This window comes from Citrus clementina, unplaced genomic scaffold, assembly GCF_000493195.1.
Source record: "Citrus clementina cultivar Clemenules unplaced genomic scaffold, Citrus_clementina_v1.0 scaffold_6, whole genome shotgun sequence".
NCBI lineage: Eukaryota > Viridiplantae > Streptophyta > Magnoliopsida > Sapindales > Rutaceae > Citrus > Citrus x clementina.
This window is the reverse complement of record NW_006262139.1, coordinates 8,354,482-8,372,441: the sequence shown is the minus strand read 5'-3', so window position 1 is coordinate 8,372,441 and position 17,960 is coordinate 8,354,482. Positions and strand designations below refer to the sequence as shown.

The 17,960-nt window shown below is 32.6% G+C and overlaps 2 protein-coding genes and 1 non-coding gene across 4 annotated transcripts; all 3 read left to right on the top strand.

Moving 5' to 3' along the window:
- Positions 1 to 886: 886 nt before the first annotated feature.
- Positions 887 to 958, top strand: TRNAK-UUU. Its single transcript has one exon. It is a non-coding gene; the product is annotated as a tRNA-Lys (tRNA).
- A 10,273-nt stretch (positions 959 to 11,231) lies between these two features.
- Positions 11,232 to 12,144, top strand: LOC18039959 (protein TIC 20-II, chloroplastic). Its single transcript, XM_006428568.2, has one exon. The coding sequence runs from the start codon at positions 11,323 to 11,325 to the stop codon at positions 11,938 to 11,940; it is 618 nt and encodes a 205-aa protein (XP_006428631.1). The 5' UTR covers positions 11,232 to 11,322; the 3' UTR covers positions 11,941 to 12,144.
- A 2,454-nt stretch (positions 12,145 to 14,598) lies between these two features.
- Positions 14,599 to 17,777, top strand: LOC18039523 (pentatricopeptide repeat-containing protein At4g17616). Of its 2 annotated transcripts, XM_024181521.1 has the most exons (3): positions 14,599 to 14,666; positions 15,098 to 16,433; positions 16,632 to 17,777. In XM_024181521.1, exons 2-3 carry the CDS (start codon positions 15,275 to 15,277, stop codon positions 17,411 to 17,413), a joined length of 1,941 nt encoding a protein of 646 aa, XP_024037289.1. In that variant the 5' UTR covers positions 14,599 to 14,666; positions 15,098 to 15,274; the 3' UTR covers positions 17,414 to 17,777. The 2 variants fall into 2 exon arrangements, with proteins under 2 accessions (XP_024037289.1, XP_006428630.1); XM_006428567.2 differs by having other exon boundaries at positions 15,098 to 17,777.
- Positions 17,778 to 17,960: the final 183 nt, after the last annotated feature.

Genomic DNA, 17,960 nt, shown 5'->3' with positions numbered 1-17,960 from the left:
TTGTTTGTGACTTTATGGTGTGGTATGTTATTCTAGGTATTAAATTATTGATTGTTGAATTATAATTGAAATTTATTTAATATTATTACGTCAATTATTAAATTTTAAATTATTAAATTTTTATTTTTGTGGATCCAGATATTCGAAATATCCGTCCGCAATCGTGCGAATATTACTCGCATCCGAATCTATATATATATATATATATTTTTTACGAATCCAGATACAAGAATATCAATCTGAATCTGAATTTTGTCATCTCCACGTAGAACCCTCAAACTACTTGCTCAATTTCCTATATTACTAATTAATTACATCTCAACATTAACTACATAAAAGGGTAATTTCCTTGCATTGGTTAGCATCAACAATTTAGCCAGCCTCCTAACGACGTCATCACGCTGAGCTGGCAAGCCGTGAATGGCTGATTCTTCCTTGCGGACAGTCAAAGCCTGTGGGGAGACTTTGACGGGTAGAGAAGCGACGGCAGGGCTGGAATCGGGTTAAGACTGAGGGGTATTTTTGGAAGAATATAAGGGCAGTGGTAGTGGGGAAGTCGGGGTGGGGGTTGAGTAAAGAGAGTGAAAAGAGAGGGAGGTATTTGGAAGGGGAATTGGTGATGATATGGTTTTCGAAGGAGAGGATTTGTTTTTTCTTAGGAAACGACGTCGTCGAGAAACGGATTGGGTAACCATTTCACTCTGGCGTTTATGAATGTTCGGAAGCTGTCGAGGCGATGTGGGAGCTTGGCGGCCAGCACCGGCAGTGGGTTGGAGCCATGAGACGAGTCTTTGGCCAGGGAGGATTTCTGACCCGCAGTAAATGGCGGTGCTAATCCCTAGTAATAAATTAATTTAATGTATGCTACGGCATTTCGTTGAACACAGCCGTCTTAGCTCAGTGGTAGAGCGCGTGGCTTTTAACCACGTGGTCGTGGGTTCGATCCCCACAGACGGCGTAGTGTGATTGGATAATTGGATTTAGATTTTTAAAGTTTTGCGATACCGTTTTGCAGTCAGAAGGCTTACGCCTTGTCATACAATCGTCAACGATATGTCGGATGCGGTGCATCCGGATTAAGATCAAGATTTATATTTCTATATCCTAATCTGCAAAAAACAGATGCGGATTTTGATGTATGCAATGTCCACAACACATGCAGGCTGATATTCTGAATATTTATATCCGCAATAATTAAAATTTAAAAATTTAATATATAATTTAAAAACTCAACAATTTATCTAATAATATTAAATAAAATTCAATTATAATTCAACATGAATAATATACAATAATTTTATAAATCTACAAATAAAATTTAATATTTTATTTTTAATATATATTTTTAATTTAAAATAAAATTCAATAATATACCTAATAATATCAAATAAAATCCAATTATAATCCAAAAATATAAGCTCATAAATCTACAAATAAAATTTACTTTTTTATTTTTTATTTCATTTTTAATATAAATTTTTAATTTAAAATAAAATTCAATAATTTACCTAATAATATCAAATAAAATTCAATTATAATCCAACAATTAATAATTCAACATGAATAATATACAACAACATCACAAATTCACAAATAAATTTATTTTTTTATTTTTATTTAATTTTTAATTTAATTTTAATTTAAAATAAAATTTATTCGAATCTGAATGACTGAATCCATGCGGATCCCAAATTTCCATATTAAAATTTGTATTTTTTAATATGCAGATTTAAATTTTTCAGATGCAGACCGGATCCTGATTTAAATATCATCCCTAGAACTGTACAAAAATGTCTCGGTATCAGACTGGAAGGGTTAAGCATTAAACGACAACAAGTTACTGTCGTTTTGAAGAATAGAAAACTCACATTAGGAATGGCAAAAATCCCCACGGGGACGGGTACCCTCGGGGATTTTCCTTATTCGGTGAGGGTATGAGGATAATTTCGTACCCAATTTCTTATTCGGGGAAGGGACGGGGAAAAGTTTTTACCTAATTTCTTATTCGGGGAGGGGACGGGGATGAGTTGGAATCCTCATCCCCTACCCATTTCCCCATTTTAATTTTTAATTTTATTTTAATTTTTTAAAATTACTAGTAAATAAATTATAAAATTTGAATTATAAAATTATAAATATTGGTAAAAATAATAAATATCAAAATATTTATATTATTAAACTTTTAGGCATAATTAACTAATTAAAGTCCTAAATTTTTATTTAGGACATTAAAAAGACCGGATAGATTCTATTAGCCCAAAAATTTTGTTTTAATTTTAATATTCATTAAATATTTTAAACTTAAATCTATTTTTTTAATTTATTTTTAGATGTTATAATTGCCCACAGCGAATCACAATTTTAATAGCTAATCTAATCTAATATTTGCTCGGACTTAACTATTGTGCTGTAAATGGAATAGTCCGCATTTATAAAGTGCCCACGCCACTATTGAAAAAGTTAATTTTGAATCTAAATCCGATTTTATTTGTAACAATTTTGTATTAAACTATTAATTTGTTCATGATAATTTGTATCCCTTGCATGCTGCGTTACTTACTAATTTAATGTATATAACTTCTGTAATAGATATTAATGTAAGATATATTTTGAACTTTACTTTTATTTGAATTTTTTTTTTAATATGATTAACTCAAAATCGAAAAAAAAAATGTATTAATTATTCGGGGATCGGGGACCCTCGGGGATCCTCTGTTATTATTAGGAGAGGGGATGCGGATTCTCTCAAGTAATTCTGAAGGGGACGGGGACATACGCAAAATATCGGGGATGAGTATGGAGAGATTGGTCCCCTCCCCTCTCCTCCCATTGCCATCCCTAACTCACATGCACTGCACTTGTGGTCAAGGGTGGTCAAATGGTTATTGAGTTAGTTAGAGAACACTGGGCATTGGAACCAAGATATTTAGCAATTCAACACCTTAACCACTAAGCCAAGCTATTAAGGATTATATAATGTAAACATATATTTAAGTAGGGTAGAGCAAGTTCAATCATTCAAATATTTTAAACTATTCAATCATTCAAAATTTTTAAACTATAATAAAAATAAAAATTAGTCAAATTATAATATGTTCTATTAAAATTTTATTAGAAGGGGATTAATTCATTGACTCGGGCATATTAAAAGAAATTATATTTGCATAACATAACAACTAAGATAGACAAAAAAGGCCGGTCCAAGCCTGCAAGCTTAGGTAGGGGTGGCAAAATGAATAAATGAATAAATAAATAATATTCAAATCAAATCGTAAATAAATTGGATCAAAATTATGATGATTCAGTTTCGATTTATTTATTAAACGAATTGAAATTTTAAGATTAAAATTCAATTAGTTTATTAAATGAATATTCAGATTAATTCATTTTATTCGTTTAGTAAAATTAATGAACGAATTGAATCGAATCTGGATCCATTTACAATTCATTTATCCTATAAAGAATCAAATTGAATATGAATTCATTTACATAAATATAATTAATAAATAAAAATTGAGTAAAATAAAATATAAAAATAAAAAACTTAACTTCCTAATTCAAAAATCAATAATGAGTCAAAAAACCTAAAATTATAATAGTAAACTCTCTCTTAAGCGTTAATTAGTTGAGAAGGTGCTTGAATTAAATAATTAAATATTTAAGCTCTTATTTGTTTTATTTTCTTTATTTATTATTTTATTTTGAAATATTCATTTTCATTAATTCATTATTGATTATAATAACTTGTTGATTATTAACTCATTTCGAGTTTACAATAATTTAACAAAAAATTAAAAAAACTTAATAAATATTACAACTTAATTACTATACAAATTCAATTTAAATTTAATTGATAACATATTAATTTATAATTTAAAATAATGTGAATAATAAAAATTCAACTCAATTGAAATACAGTAAAATATAATTAGATTTAATGTTACTCAATTCAATTACATTTATTGAAAGAATATATTAGTCTAATTAAATTAAAATTAAACCATAAAATTATATGCATGTTTTTTGTGAGCCTTTTCACTTGTCGTACTTTGGCCCGTCCCAAATCATATTTAAGACTAGCCCAGTCCATGTGCATGTAGTTCCTTACCGCATGTCTTGTCGAAACGTGTATGTCCCATGCCTGAATATGTATACATAAGATGTATATCTAAGATGATTCGTGCCTGGATTATACTATGAAAAAGTATAGATACTATTTCTAGTTTATGATAATTCTATATATTTTATGAGAATTGCAATCGACTGATTTTCACTATAAAATCATTTTTATTTCAACAATTATAACTTTTGATTTGGTAATTCTATTTTATTTGTATTTTTGCTACTGCTATTGATCTTGGATGTCATGAAGAAGTAATTAAGCTCCTGCCACCTATCCCTACTCTTTGGTAGGTATAAGTTATACATGGTTCATGTAGGTATAAGTTATACATGGTTCAAGCAGTAGTTTGTGATCAATTTATTTTTGTGTGTTAATTTTTGTTGATTGTGGAATCTTTTGTGATTTCTCTTTCTCTTTGGGTGCAATTGACAAATCATCTCACTCCACACTGCTCTTCTCTTGGCTTTTATATCCAAATTGTTTTTGCTATTGATATTTCTTCTTATGTTTTTGCTTCTTCAATGATTATGATCACATGCTGATTTCTACGGAGGCTTTTATTGTTTAAGCTGCTAGTGCTATTTTTTCCTTGCGGTTGTAGTACATTTGATGTCACCAGTACGATAATTTGGATTTTATTTGCTTGTATACAGTTTAAACTCCACAAATACTTATAATATTATCACGGTACTAGTCATTGTAACAAAACGTCTTTCGCTGCACAAAACAATCTTTGCACAAGAGAACGAACGGTAGTTGAAATTTCAATTTTTGTCGACATGTGTTGTGCTTGAGATAGAGCTAGGGGTGGCAAAACGAATAAACGAATCGAATTCGAATCGAATCGTAAACGAATTGGGTCAAAATTATATGGATTCGAATTCGATTCGTTTATTAAACGAATTAAAATTTCAGGATTCGGATTCAATTCGTTTATTAAACGAATATTCGGTTCGATTCATTTAATTCGTTTAACAAAATTGATAAACGAATCGAACCGAATCCGGATTCGTTTATTATTCATTTATCCTATACGAATCCATAACGAATCGAATCGAATTAGGATTCGTTTACGATTCGTTTACAATTCATTTAGAAAAATATAATTAATAAACAAAATTAAGCAAAAAAAACACAAATTTAATATCCCACAACAAAATATGAAAATACAAATAATTCAAATCATATTATACAGTCATCCAAATACCAAATACCAAATCCTTAATATTACAAATAACAATAATTCAAATTCAAATTATAAAGAAATGTAATTTCTTTAATTCTCTTCATTTATCTTTGTCACCTTAAAAACAAAAATCCTACACCAAAAAGTAAATAAAATGTTATTAACATGCTGCAATATTGATAATAATCATTGTAAAATTTCAAAAATCAAATATATAGCAAATTTGTAGCATTTTCAAGGAAATAATAATTAAACAAGATAAAAACTTTACCTACCACACTCACACACTGTCATTTGGACCATTGACACTCTCTGCAGATGGAACACAATTAGTGCTCATGGTCATAATGTTTTGAGTAAGTTGGTCCACAATGACATCTAAATTTTCTACAATAATTTTATAAAAATAAATCTTAATTAGAAAAATTGCACATAATATTATAAAAGAAAAGTAAATAAATTTTATGAGCAAGTTTTACCAATCTCTCCAAACTTCCAATCTCTAGTAGTAATAATTGCTTGGACTGTCTCTGGCTTCAAAACACTTCGAAATTGATCAAGAACTCGACCGCCAACACTGAAAGCTGATTCAGATGCAACAATGGATATAGGAATGCTCAAGATATCACGAGCCATGAAAGAAAGGTTAGGATAACGAAATCCATTTCCTTTCCAAAAACTTAGAATGTCCAAATCAATCTTTCTATCAATTCTTGGCTCATCTAAATAAAGCTCCAATTCAGATTTTCTAACATAAGCACTACAATCCATGTTATCAAAATCATCAAACTCTTACAAAATAATTAAGAAATAAGAATAGTCAAAATTCAAAACAAGCATCTAAATAATAAGTCTTACAATGAACAAATAAGAAAATTGTAAATATACCTTGAACATATCCATGGTCCTTTGGTTAAGTGTACTTTAACTATTATCATTACGTCCCGCACTTGAACCAACATCACTCATTTGAGTGAGTACGGATGTAGTGGAGGAAGATGGTGTGATCAAATTATACTCACCAAAAATTGAAAACAACTTATCTCGAACATGTTTCAACTCCTCCGAATTTTGACCATAAACCTTACTATAAGCAAACTCAATAAATGCCATCTTATATCTAGGATCCAAGATGATCGCTATGGCCAAAATGGTACAAAAATCAGACCAATACTTCTCAAATTTTTCGATCATTTTTTGTGCCATAGTTTTCATGTACACATCCTCACTACACAATAATTGATCCAAAGCAACCTTAGCTGCAAACACCTTCGGAAAATACAAATTTGAAGTGGGGTATTTTGAACCAGAAAAAATGCATGTGATCTCATAAAACATAGACAAGAATTTGCCAATCTTTTCTATTTTCCCCCATTCTTCTTCAGAAGGACAATTCTTGTAATTAGAATCACTCAAATGTAAATGACGGAAAGCATTTTTGTAATACAGAACACTATCAAGCATGAGAAAAGTTGAATTCCATCTTGTAGGAACATCTTGTAGGAACATCTTGTCTTAATCCTTTCTTGTCATCTAGAGATACTTGCTTAACACACTCTAAAAATTTTCTTTTTCTCACTTGTGACCCTTTGACATATTTCACACTCTCACGGGCTTTTTTTATTTCTTTCTCAATTTCTTTCAATCCGTGTTGAACAATTAAATTAATAATATGAGCACAACATCGAATATGAAAGAAATCTCCATCACACACCAAAGCATTCCTTAATCTCAATTGACTTTTTAACATTACAACACAAACATCATTACTTGAAGCATTGTCTACAGTCAATGAAAAAATCCTTTTCTCAATACCCCATTCACACAACAATGACAATATTTTTTCAGCCAAAGCAACCCCAGTGTGTGGAGTTGGCATTTCACAAAAATTCAGCACTTTTTTCTGTAAATTCCATCCCTTATCAATGAAATGTGCAGTGAGACACAAATAACCATCTGTAGTTATAGAAGTCCATAAATCAGTAGTAAGACATATTCTACTAGGAGCTTCTTCTAACATGCTTCTAATTTTTATCTTTTCCCTATTATGCATTTTTAACACATCGGCTTTCGCAGTGTTCCTACAGATGTTGGGCACTTCATCACACAAATAATTCCAAATTCTTCTAATTCCCTCATATTCAACAAATTGAAATGGCAAATCATGCATAATAATGGCACAAGATAATAATTCACGAAACACATGAGCTTCAAACTTGGGAACACGAGTTGACAGTCCATCACTACGATCTAACATCATTTGTACAGGATCACGCTTTTTAAATTTTGCACAAGTTTCATAATGTCTTCTTAGATTACCTGTACCAGAATTGCGCACAGCCACGTACTCAATGCTGCATTTTTTACACACTGCTCTCGGCTTGTCCGGATACTTATCTCCCAAAACCTTACGGAACAACGACCAAACTTGTGAAGTTAGTTTCCTTTGCCGTGGTGCCTTTTGTTCGACTGGCCTTAAACCTTTTTCAATCTCTTCTTCCAATTCGATTATGTCATTTACATCATCATCTCCAACACTAGAATCGTTAATTGTGTATGTTGAATTACTTTGGCTTGTGTCCATTCTCTTAAAAATAAAATAATTCTAAATTATTTAAGGGCCCTGATTAATCAAAAAAAATTATTTCAAAAGAAAAGAAACAGAGAGTACAAGAATAAAAGAAAGCCAAAGCCACATGAGTATAATTAGAATCTAAACAAATCTAAGACTAATAAATCAAGGAAAAAGTATAATAAAGACAAACCCATGCCAATACGTAGTAGTTACTAGTTAGCACTTGCTGGTAATTAGAATCTAAACAAATCTAAGACTAATAAATCAAGGAAAAAGTCTAATAAAGACAAACCCATGCCAATAAGTAGTAGTTAGCACTTGCTGGACTTGAGCCTGGATGCAAAAATTAAAAAATAATAATAAAAGAAAAGGATTTGGAGCTTACTGTGAGTCTGTGATTTACGCAAGATGGTTGCTGTTGCCGGTTGAGAAATTGTTGAGATGGTTGTCGGTGATTTACTAGCCGCTAGTTGCTAAGAGATGGAATTAAAGGGAAAGATTCAAAGAGATGGCAAAACGTAGTAGAGCAGTGGCTGGTGAGTGGTGTTTGGTGATTAGATCTACTCACGATTTTGACTTTTGAGTTGCTAAGAGACAAGGGAAAGAGAGACAAAGTGTGAACTGTGAAATTAGGGTATTTGACTTTATATATTAGGCTTAAAATTACAATATTAACCTTAAAATTTTAAAAAGCTTTTAAATAAATTTAAGGATAAAAAAGTAATTTAATTAAAAGAATAATAAACAAATTTTAAACGAATTGACCCGTATTCGATTCGTTTATGACCCATTTATTAAACGAATTCTAAACGAATAAACGAATCAAAATTTTCAAACCCGCATTCAATTTGTTTAATTAACGAATCGAATCGAATTCATCCATTTATTAAACGAATCAATTTTTTCAAACCCAAACCCATTTAATTCGAATCTAATCGAATCGAATAAACGAATCCTGACCCATATTGCCACCCCTAGATAGAGCATCCTATATAGGACATGCTAAAAGTAAAGCTACACATGTTTTTACCAAAAAAGTGATGTGAGATAGGCTAACCCATTATGTTGGATATACAGGCCAGTTAAGAATGTAAATTTAGGCAGGTAACTAGAGACTAAATTTTTTTGTCCATTATTGTATTAAAATTTTCGTTTGTTGGTACCTTAGAGAAATCCTCACTTTATTATAATGATGATCTCGTCATTGGAAAATTAGTCATATATATATAGAGAGAGAGAGAGAGAGTTCTTCTCCAATGAGTACATCTTTACTTTATTCTAGTGAGAATGTTACCAAAATACAAAAGATACATATTTCAACACAGTGGGAGACTGATTGTGTGCGTGTTTATATATATATAAATTCTTAAGTGCGAGCACCTCATTTTTCTCCTAATGCCAACATGCTATTAAGTCATTGTTTAATATAATTAGTTTTTAATACATTATAAAGAGATTTGGTTTAATAATAATATGTCCACACTAACTTTATTAAACTACACAAGTTAATAGTGTGTCCGTATGAAAAAAAAAAAGACTCGCATAAGAAAATGATTCTCTCTTTCTATATACATATATATATATATATAAAAGATTTATTAGTATTTGTCTCGTACTACAAAAATATTATAACGTAGTATTAAAAAAAGAATCCACTTCAAATTTTTTTTTTTAAAACTAAATTTTGAATTTGCCATCAATATAGTTCAAACTTCAAAGATAATATGCTAAACATAAAGATAATAAGTTCTAACTATGGGTGGGCAAAAAAAGCTGATTAATTAAAAACCGAACCGAACCGTTCGGTTCGGTTCGGTTTTTTTGCGGTTTTTTTACATTCAAAAAACCGAAATAGTAATTTAGCATAAGTAGTAAAATCAGTCGGTTCGGTTTTTGGTTTTAAAAAAAAAAACCGAAAAACCGAACCGACCACACGAAAAAACCGAACGCAAATTAATTTTTACAAAATCCCTAATCTAACACATTCTGATCTTCACAGACTTCACAGCTTCACTCTTCAAAAGTGTCGTCCCTGCTGCTGCTGCTGCTCATCCTTGGAATCTCGTCCCCGCTGCTGCTGCTGCTCATCCTTCACGAATCTGATTTGCCACTGCTGCTCATCGCCGACTCTCGTCCCCGCTGCCACTGTCACCTACCGCTGTCACCTACTATCAACTGTTGCTGCTGTCACGGTGCTCCCCTGCTGCCATGACTGCTGTTGTGAGGTGCTGCTGGTAACTTGAGCTGCTTGAGCTTGAGCTATTTTTGCGGAGAACTTGAGTTGCTGCTGGCATGAAAAGGTGAGATTTTCTTCGGTGCAACCATAATTAAAGTGATTGTGTGAGAGTGGGAAGGGATTTTAATTGTTTTCCACACATAAAATAAGGTGAGATTTGAGAGTGGGAAGGGAAGAGCCTTTTAATTTTTCTTGTATGCAAGAATACACAAAAATAATGTGAGGCTGGCGATTTCAGGCCTCTCATTTTTTTCTTCTTTCAATTCCTCAGTAACACCTCATCGTAATCTTGATTGACCCCAGCGCTCTTTTATTTGCCATCTAACTCGATTTGGAAGATCGTCATTGGAAAGAATGGAATGCCTTATTTGGACTCTTGTTGATGGGTTATTGTCTTCTGTGACAAGGTCCAGAATATTTAAGTGGTTGACAACGTTAATTCTGTTAGATTAGAAAAACAAATGAGCTACTTTCCATCTACATGCAATCTCTAAATTGTCGACAGTTTTTAGTTGTTCAAAACTCACTCAATTATGTTGATTTAATCCAATATATGATAAATAACAAATTAAGTTTTATAATTATCTATTCTTTAGTTAAGTTAATTGTAGATAGTTGTTGTGAAACAATTGTTTGGCTAAATTTAATCCATGATAATTAACAACTAAATTTTTCCTTGATCAATAAATTTGATGATTATTTTGAGTGAATTAGATTAAATTTTTTTTGTTTGTTGTTTGTTAACTTTTTATGTTTGTGGTAGATTTATTAATTTAAGGTTTTAAATTTAAAAAAACCCAAAATAAGCCTAATAGGCCCATAATCGAAATAATCGAACCGAACCGAATCGAATTATTTCAATTAATCGAGTATTTGATTATTTCGGTAATTTGATTAATCGCGATTATGATTTTAAAATAATCGTAATCGAACGATTATGAAAAATTTAGTAAAAAATCAAACCGAACCGAACCGAACCGCGCCCACCCCTAGTTCTAACTTGTAACAATCCACTAATTCGTGAAAAACCGCATCCGCATTATTATATATGGCAGGGATCCGTGTAAGAGAATTACAAATTATATGTGTATTTGTGATTTCATTAAAATACAGGTTGCCCCTACACCAAATAAATAGTATTGCCACTCCGTTGCCTCACTAAAACCCCCAATGCACTTGAACCCTAATTCGTCAAACTCGCCATGGCTTCTCCTCTCAGTCTCTGTCTCTCTTTGCACTCTACTCCAAAACCCTTAACCTCTAAATTCACCCCACGTCTGCCTTCCCTCTTCAGATCAACAGCCACGTTCCCAAACCCTATACCCAAAACCGCCATCACTGCCGCCAAAAACTCGACGACTCCGGCAACCGACCGCATAATCTCTGCCGCCGCCTACACTCTCCCCTTCTTCAACTCCCTCCAGTACGGCCGCTACCTCTTCATGCAATTCCCCAATCTGGGTCTCCTCTTCGACCCGGTACTCCCCTTATTGTCCCTCTATAGATCCGTCCCTTTCGCCAGCTTCGTCGCTTTCTTCGCGTTCTATCTGGGCGTCGTCAGAAACCCTAGTCTCAGCCACTACGTGAGGTTTAATACGATGCAGGCGCTCGCTTTGGACGTTCTTTTGGTGGTGCCCTCGCTCTTGACCCGGATTTTTAACCCGGGTCGGGCCGGCATCGGGTTCAAGTTGATGATTTGGGGGCATAATGCGATTTTTATTTTTACTTGTTTTTGTTTTGTTTATGGTTTTGTTTCTTCTTTGTTGGGAAAGACTCCGTACTTGCCGTTTATTGCTGATGCCGCCGGTAGGCAAGTTTAGGCTGTACCTTGCTGTTGCTTTTTTTTTTCTTTTAATGCCATTTTGGAAACAACGTACAACCCGTTGAAGCGTGTCGTACCTATGGTTCATGCCATTCAGCAATACGTTTTAATTACCTGACACTTAGTGGTTGAAGCATGGCCTATATAAGCTGAAGCAAAAGGAACGTAGCATTTGGGCTTTCTTATTTTATTTTTTTTGGGTGTTATAGATTAATGTCATTTTCTTTTGTGTAAATTTTTTGAAGGTAATACAAAAATAACAACATTATTGAGGGAATAACTTATTTGTTGCCTTGAGAAAATTTTAGAAGCTAGAATTGGTTGCTTTTCGTTCAATGTGTATATAAGTTAAGATTGCTAGAATTTCCCGAATCCCCGTCGGCATTTGGATCACAGTCCATTGGAAACAAAATCCGCAACCTAAGAGGAGATGTTGAATTAGGATTTTAAAAATTTAAGTAATTAAAACTTAATGCAATTTAAACAAAGTAACTAAATTTAAAGGAAATAAAATAATGTGTAATGAAAAATAAAAAGATAGGGTAAGAGAGAGCTGGTTCGGTTAACTGTGTTTACATCCACGCTTCTGAACTTATTAGGCTTGAGTGTTTCACTAAGTGAGTTTTCAAGGCTTCAACTAAGTAAGCTTTCAAGGCTTCAACAATGCTTACAAATGACTTTTAATGTGTCAATGGACTTTTACATAAAAAGATTATCTCTAATTTCTTAATCTAAGTGTATCCCAACACCTTGATTTTACAAAAAGGATACAAATAAATTTTCCTTACACAATGTGTTTGATTACAAATGAAAGCCCAATGTGTGAATGAATTAAATGAATACACAAATTTTAAACTTAGATTGTAGATGAATGCTCAATGATAACAGTAGTTGTTGAATTCTCATTTGAATTTGATTAAGTCATTTTAAAGTTGGAGCAGAAAACTAACCGTTATTGACTTTCTAGTGCTAATCAGCTTGCCGTTTATGCTAACCAGTTTGCTGCTTGATGTTACCGTTATAGTAAAAAATTTGAATTTCTGCATAACCGGTTTGTTGCTTCTCATTATCCAGTTAGCCATTTTTATTTGAGAGAGATTTTGCCTGATAATCGATTTGCTGCTTCTGAATCTGGTTAGCCGTTTTGATTCAAGAGAGCATCTCTTTGATAACCGATTTGCTGCTTCTGAATATGGTTATCCGTTTTGATTCCAGAAAGTTACTGTCTCTTAACTGAGTTATCGTTTATTTTATCTAGTTATCCGGTTAATTCTAGAAATACATTTTTGTTTCAAACATACTCATTTTCTTGTTTTATAAGATTATAAAGTGTAATTCATTATTTATCAAAAACATGTGATTTGTTATTAACTTATTATCAAAATCAACATTTTATAGCCATATAGGCTAACAGGTACAAAGAATTTTATTTCAATTTATTATTTAGATCGGGATTTGAGATTCAAATTTGTCTTGATTCATTGTTCCAACAAGATTCTAGACATTTGAAAATCTCAATTGGAAGTATAAATGTCTTGAAATTAGGGTTTTAGAAATGTATGACAAGTCGGTTTAATAAATTATATAAATCTAATGTGTCGGTTGTATATGTATGATAAGTTGTCATGATAAATAATATATATGACATGTTCATTATAGGCATATAATATGTTGTTCATGATAGAATTTATAGCATATGATAGAAAATTCATATCATCTGAAACAATTCAGGATCTAGATGGGGACATGATTAAGTCGCATTTTTGTTTCAATTTATTATTCGGGACTTTTTTTTAATCCAAATAATCAATTAGGACATAATCAAGATCGGTAAATTTAAGCTCATCCTGTCCATTGCCAATCCTAATACAAATATTAAAATATTTTATAAAGGAATTCCAAAAATTGATACTAAGAAATTATTTGATAAAACCATAATATCAACAATACCTTTTATGAAGCCTTACTTGTAACAAAATGCACACAACAAGCATCATTATAGCCTACAATTTGGTTTAAAAAGCTAACTTTGTGTGATACAAATTTGTAAGTCATTATATATTTTTTCCCTGAAAAAGAAAAATGCCTCAAATGATGGAGCCGTTTTTATCTCTCAACATATTAATTGTAATTTTTAACAGATTTTTAATCTTAATTTACTTTCACTAAATTTCATCATTAAATCCTTTTAAATAAAATTACTTGAAATCAATTTTTTTTTCAAATATTAGAATATTAATTTATCACAATATTTATCTAATAACACACTACTAAATTTTTTTAATCATAAAAGTCCAACAAAATGATTTTTAATTAATTTTATTTGATTGGCTGTGTGAGATTAATTTAAATTTATTCTGAAAAAAAAAAGACAAAAATTTATTGTCTTCGCAGCATTTTCTCAGCTCTTCACTTATAATTTATATGACAGAAGAATAAAACTGGAACAGTTTTATTCATTCAAGAAAAACGAAATTGAATAAATAGCAGTTCAGTCATTTCAATAGGGGTATGTGACATCTTATTGAAACAAATGGAAAGCTGTGTAAGGAATTATAAAACCTTAAGGACTTATATGTTATTTTACCTACTTCATTCTTTAATTGCATCTTTTAAACGCTTCTCCATTTTCAACTTCCAGGATTTTACCCCCTCCATTTTGAAAGACAGAGAAGAAATCTTCGCTTTCACATATACACAATTTGGTGAGCACTTTCTGATCATGTAAGATTTTACTCTGTTTGAATCACAAAGTTCTTAATGTTCTATTAAATTTTTACTGAAAGCAATTATGATATATCATCTGGGTTTTTCATTTTTGTTTTATGAAGTGCTTTTAGCGATTGGGTATAGTTAAGAACTTAAAAGCTGAAGGGGTATAGTTAAGTGCTTTTCTAAAAGCTAGCAAAGCAATAGCTTTTTGGACAGAGAAAGCATTTACTAAGAAGCTCCTTTCAAGTGCTTGTCTAAAATTCACTCCCAACAATTTTTTGTTTATATAGTGTTTTTTCTTTTTTTGAGCCGATAATAGAAAATGGAGAGGACTTTTAAGAGTCACAAAAGAACTCCGAAAAAGACTATTAGTGGCTTTGATTCGTATTATTGGTTGCGTTAGCAATATGTTGTGCCTCATTCAGATAATTTCTTCGTAACAGATGATTTGTTGAAGATATCAGAAATTCAGAGTTTTAGGAGGCTTCTATTTACTGAGCATAAGTTTCTATCCTGGATATGTTTGTTTGATGAAGATATTGGTGAATAAAGTTTTGGTGCTTGGCTTTCTGGTCTTGGAAATACTATAGATTAGTCCAATGTGAGTTTGTTTTGGCATAATGGCACTAACATTGACTAGAAAGATATTAGTGCGTGGCTGCTTTCTTAAGAGCAGCTATCCTTTGCGATTCTTTGTGACTTCAGCTGCTCGGAAAACTGTGTTTGTTAGCAATAGTTTTGGAAAGTTTCGAGTATCATATGTGTTATGTGCCTATAGTCATCTGTTGAATCTTCAGTGCTTTTGTTCTAGTAGTGTTCAGCAGGAAAAATTATCTTGGGAAGGTTCTTCTCGTGAAGTTCTTCTGAGAAAGCTTGAATCTGCATCAAAAAATCATCAAGCGGGTGAAGCATGGGAAACTTTTAATGATTTTCAAAGATTGCATGGTATCCCTGAGCGTCATGTTGTGAATAGGTTCATTATTGATTTGTGTTATTCGGCTGAGCCTCACTGGCTACAGAAAGCATGTGATTTAGTTTTAAAAATCCAAAAAGGAAAAGCAGATTTACTTCAGCTTGATCTCCTTGCTAAGCTGTCCCTGTCTTTAGCAAGAGCTCAAATGCCTGTTCCTGCTTCAATGATACTTAGACTGATGCTTGGGAGAGAGAATCTACCTCGCAGTGATTTGCTGTCGTTGGTTTTTGTGCATATGGTGAAGACAGAAATTGGGACATGTCTTGCATCTAATTTCTTGATTCAGTTATGTGATGTTTTCCTACATCTATCTGCTGAGAAAAGTAATGGTGCTGAGCTGATCAAACCTGATACAATGATCTTTAACCTTGTGCTTCATGCTTGTGTGAGATTTGGATCATCTCTTAAAGGCCAACATATTATGGAACTTATGTCACAAACTGGTGTTGTTGCTGATGCCCACTCAATCATTATTCTTGCGCAGATTCATGAAATGAATTGCCAGAGGGATGAGCTGAAAAAATTTAAATGTTACATTGATCAATTATCGACCCCTTTTGCTCATCATTACCAGCAGTTCTATGAAAGTTTGTTAAGCTTGCATTTTAAGTTCGACGACATTGATGCTGCTGGTGAGCTTATATTGGACATGAATAGATATCGGGAGCCTCTTCCTAATCCAAAACTTAGGCAAGATGCACAAAAGCCTTACCTTATTTCAATAGGATCTCCTAATCTCAGGTGCGGATTGAAGTTACAGATTATGCCAGAGCTGCTGGAGAAGGATTCTATCCTCAAGATGGAAGGTAAGCAAGAGCTTGTCCTCTTCAGAAATGGTAAACTTCTTCATAGTAACAGGGCTATGGCAAAACTCATTAATGGATACAAAAAACATGGCAAAAATTCTGAGCTCTCAGGGCTGTTACTTAGCATTAAAAAGGAGCATCATTCATTTGGAGAATCCACTTTGTGTTCTGATGTGATTGATGCATTAATCCAATTAGGTTTTTTGGAGGCTGCTCATGACATTTTGGATGACATGGAATTTGCTGGGCATCCCATGGATTCTACTACATATAAGTCGCTTCTGACAGCTTATTACAAAGTAAAGATGTTTAGAGAGGCTGAGGCACTATTAAAACAGATGAGGAAGAGTTGTTTGGTTCAGAATTTGTCTTGTGAGATGATTGTCTCAGAAAGATTTTCTGAAGTAGAAGATAAAAGTGCTTCATTTACAGACACATCATCTTTGATGGATAAATCAGATTTAGCCGAGTCCTTGATTCAGGAGATGAGAGAGGAGGCAGCGCTTTCTATGATATACAAATTAAATTCTTCTATTTACTTTTTTTGCAAGGGAAAAATGATTGGGGATGCTTTGAAGATATATCGGAGAATGCAAGAGATGAAAATCCGACCGACAGTTGAAACTTTTTATTATTTGGTATATGGATATTCTTCTTTAGAAATGTATCGTGATATTACAATCTTGTGGGGAGATATTAAGAGGAACATTGAGAGTGGAGTTTTGGCAGTTAGCAGGGACCTATACGAGACCTTACTACTGAACTTTCTTCAAGGTGGTTACTTTGAGAGAGTGATGGAGGTCATTGGCTACATGAAAAAGCAGAATATGTATGTAGATAAGTTGATGTATAAAAGTGAGTTCTTAAAGCATCATAAGCATCTCTATAGAAGGTTAAAAGTATCAAATGCCAGAACCGAGGCTCAAAGCAAGAGGCTTGTGAACGTTCAGGCATTTAGGAAATGGGCTGGCATTGATTAAAGTTCCTTGTAAGTATTCCTGTATAAAGGGGATTTGAATTGAAAGTTCTTACTGACCTAGTCTTGCAAGTGACCATCTTGGACTTGCCTACGTTACATTTTTTTTTTTTGCTGCTGTACGTGAGGGTGTATGATTTGGATTGTGTTGTGCCAATGTAAGAAGAGCTCAAGATCAAGCTAAAGATGTAACCTTCACTATTCCCAAAGTGAAGGAAAGCACAAAAATTAATTTAAGGTGCTCAATCTTTCTAGTTGGTAATATGACTTTTATAAATGTTTGCTGCACCATCAGCCTGTCTGGTGAGGGTGCCTTACTGTTGCATCTAGTACTTTGTTATATTCTCTATAAAAAAAAAATTGTTGAAAACAGGGACTTTGTATCGTAGTTGTTGATTTCATGTACAAGTTTGCTACAATTTTCTTCTTTGGTTTCATAGTGAGGAGTTTGCATCTATTTGCCTATAAACTGATAATTATGTGTGTTTCAAGTTCCATTATTCATTTATTTGCCCCTCCTGTCGTGCATAAGTGGGTGATAGTTTTGTCGT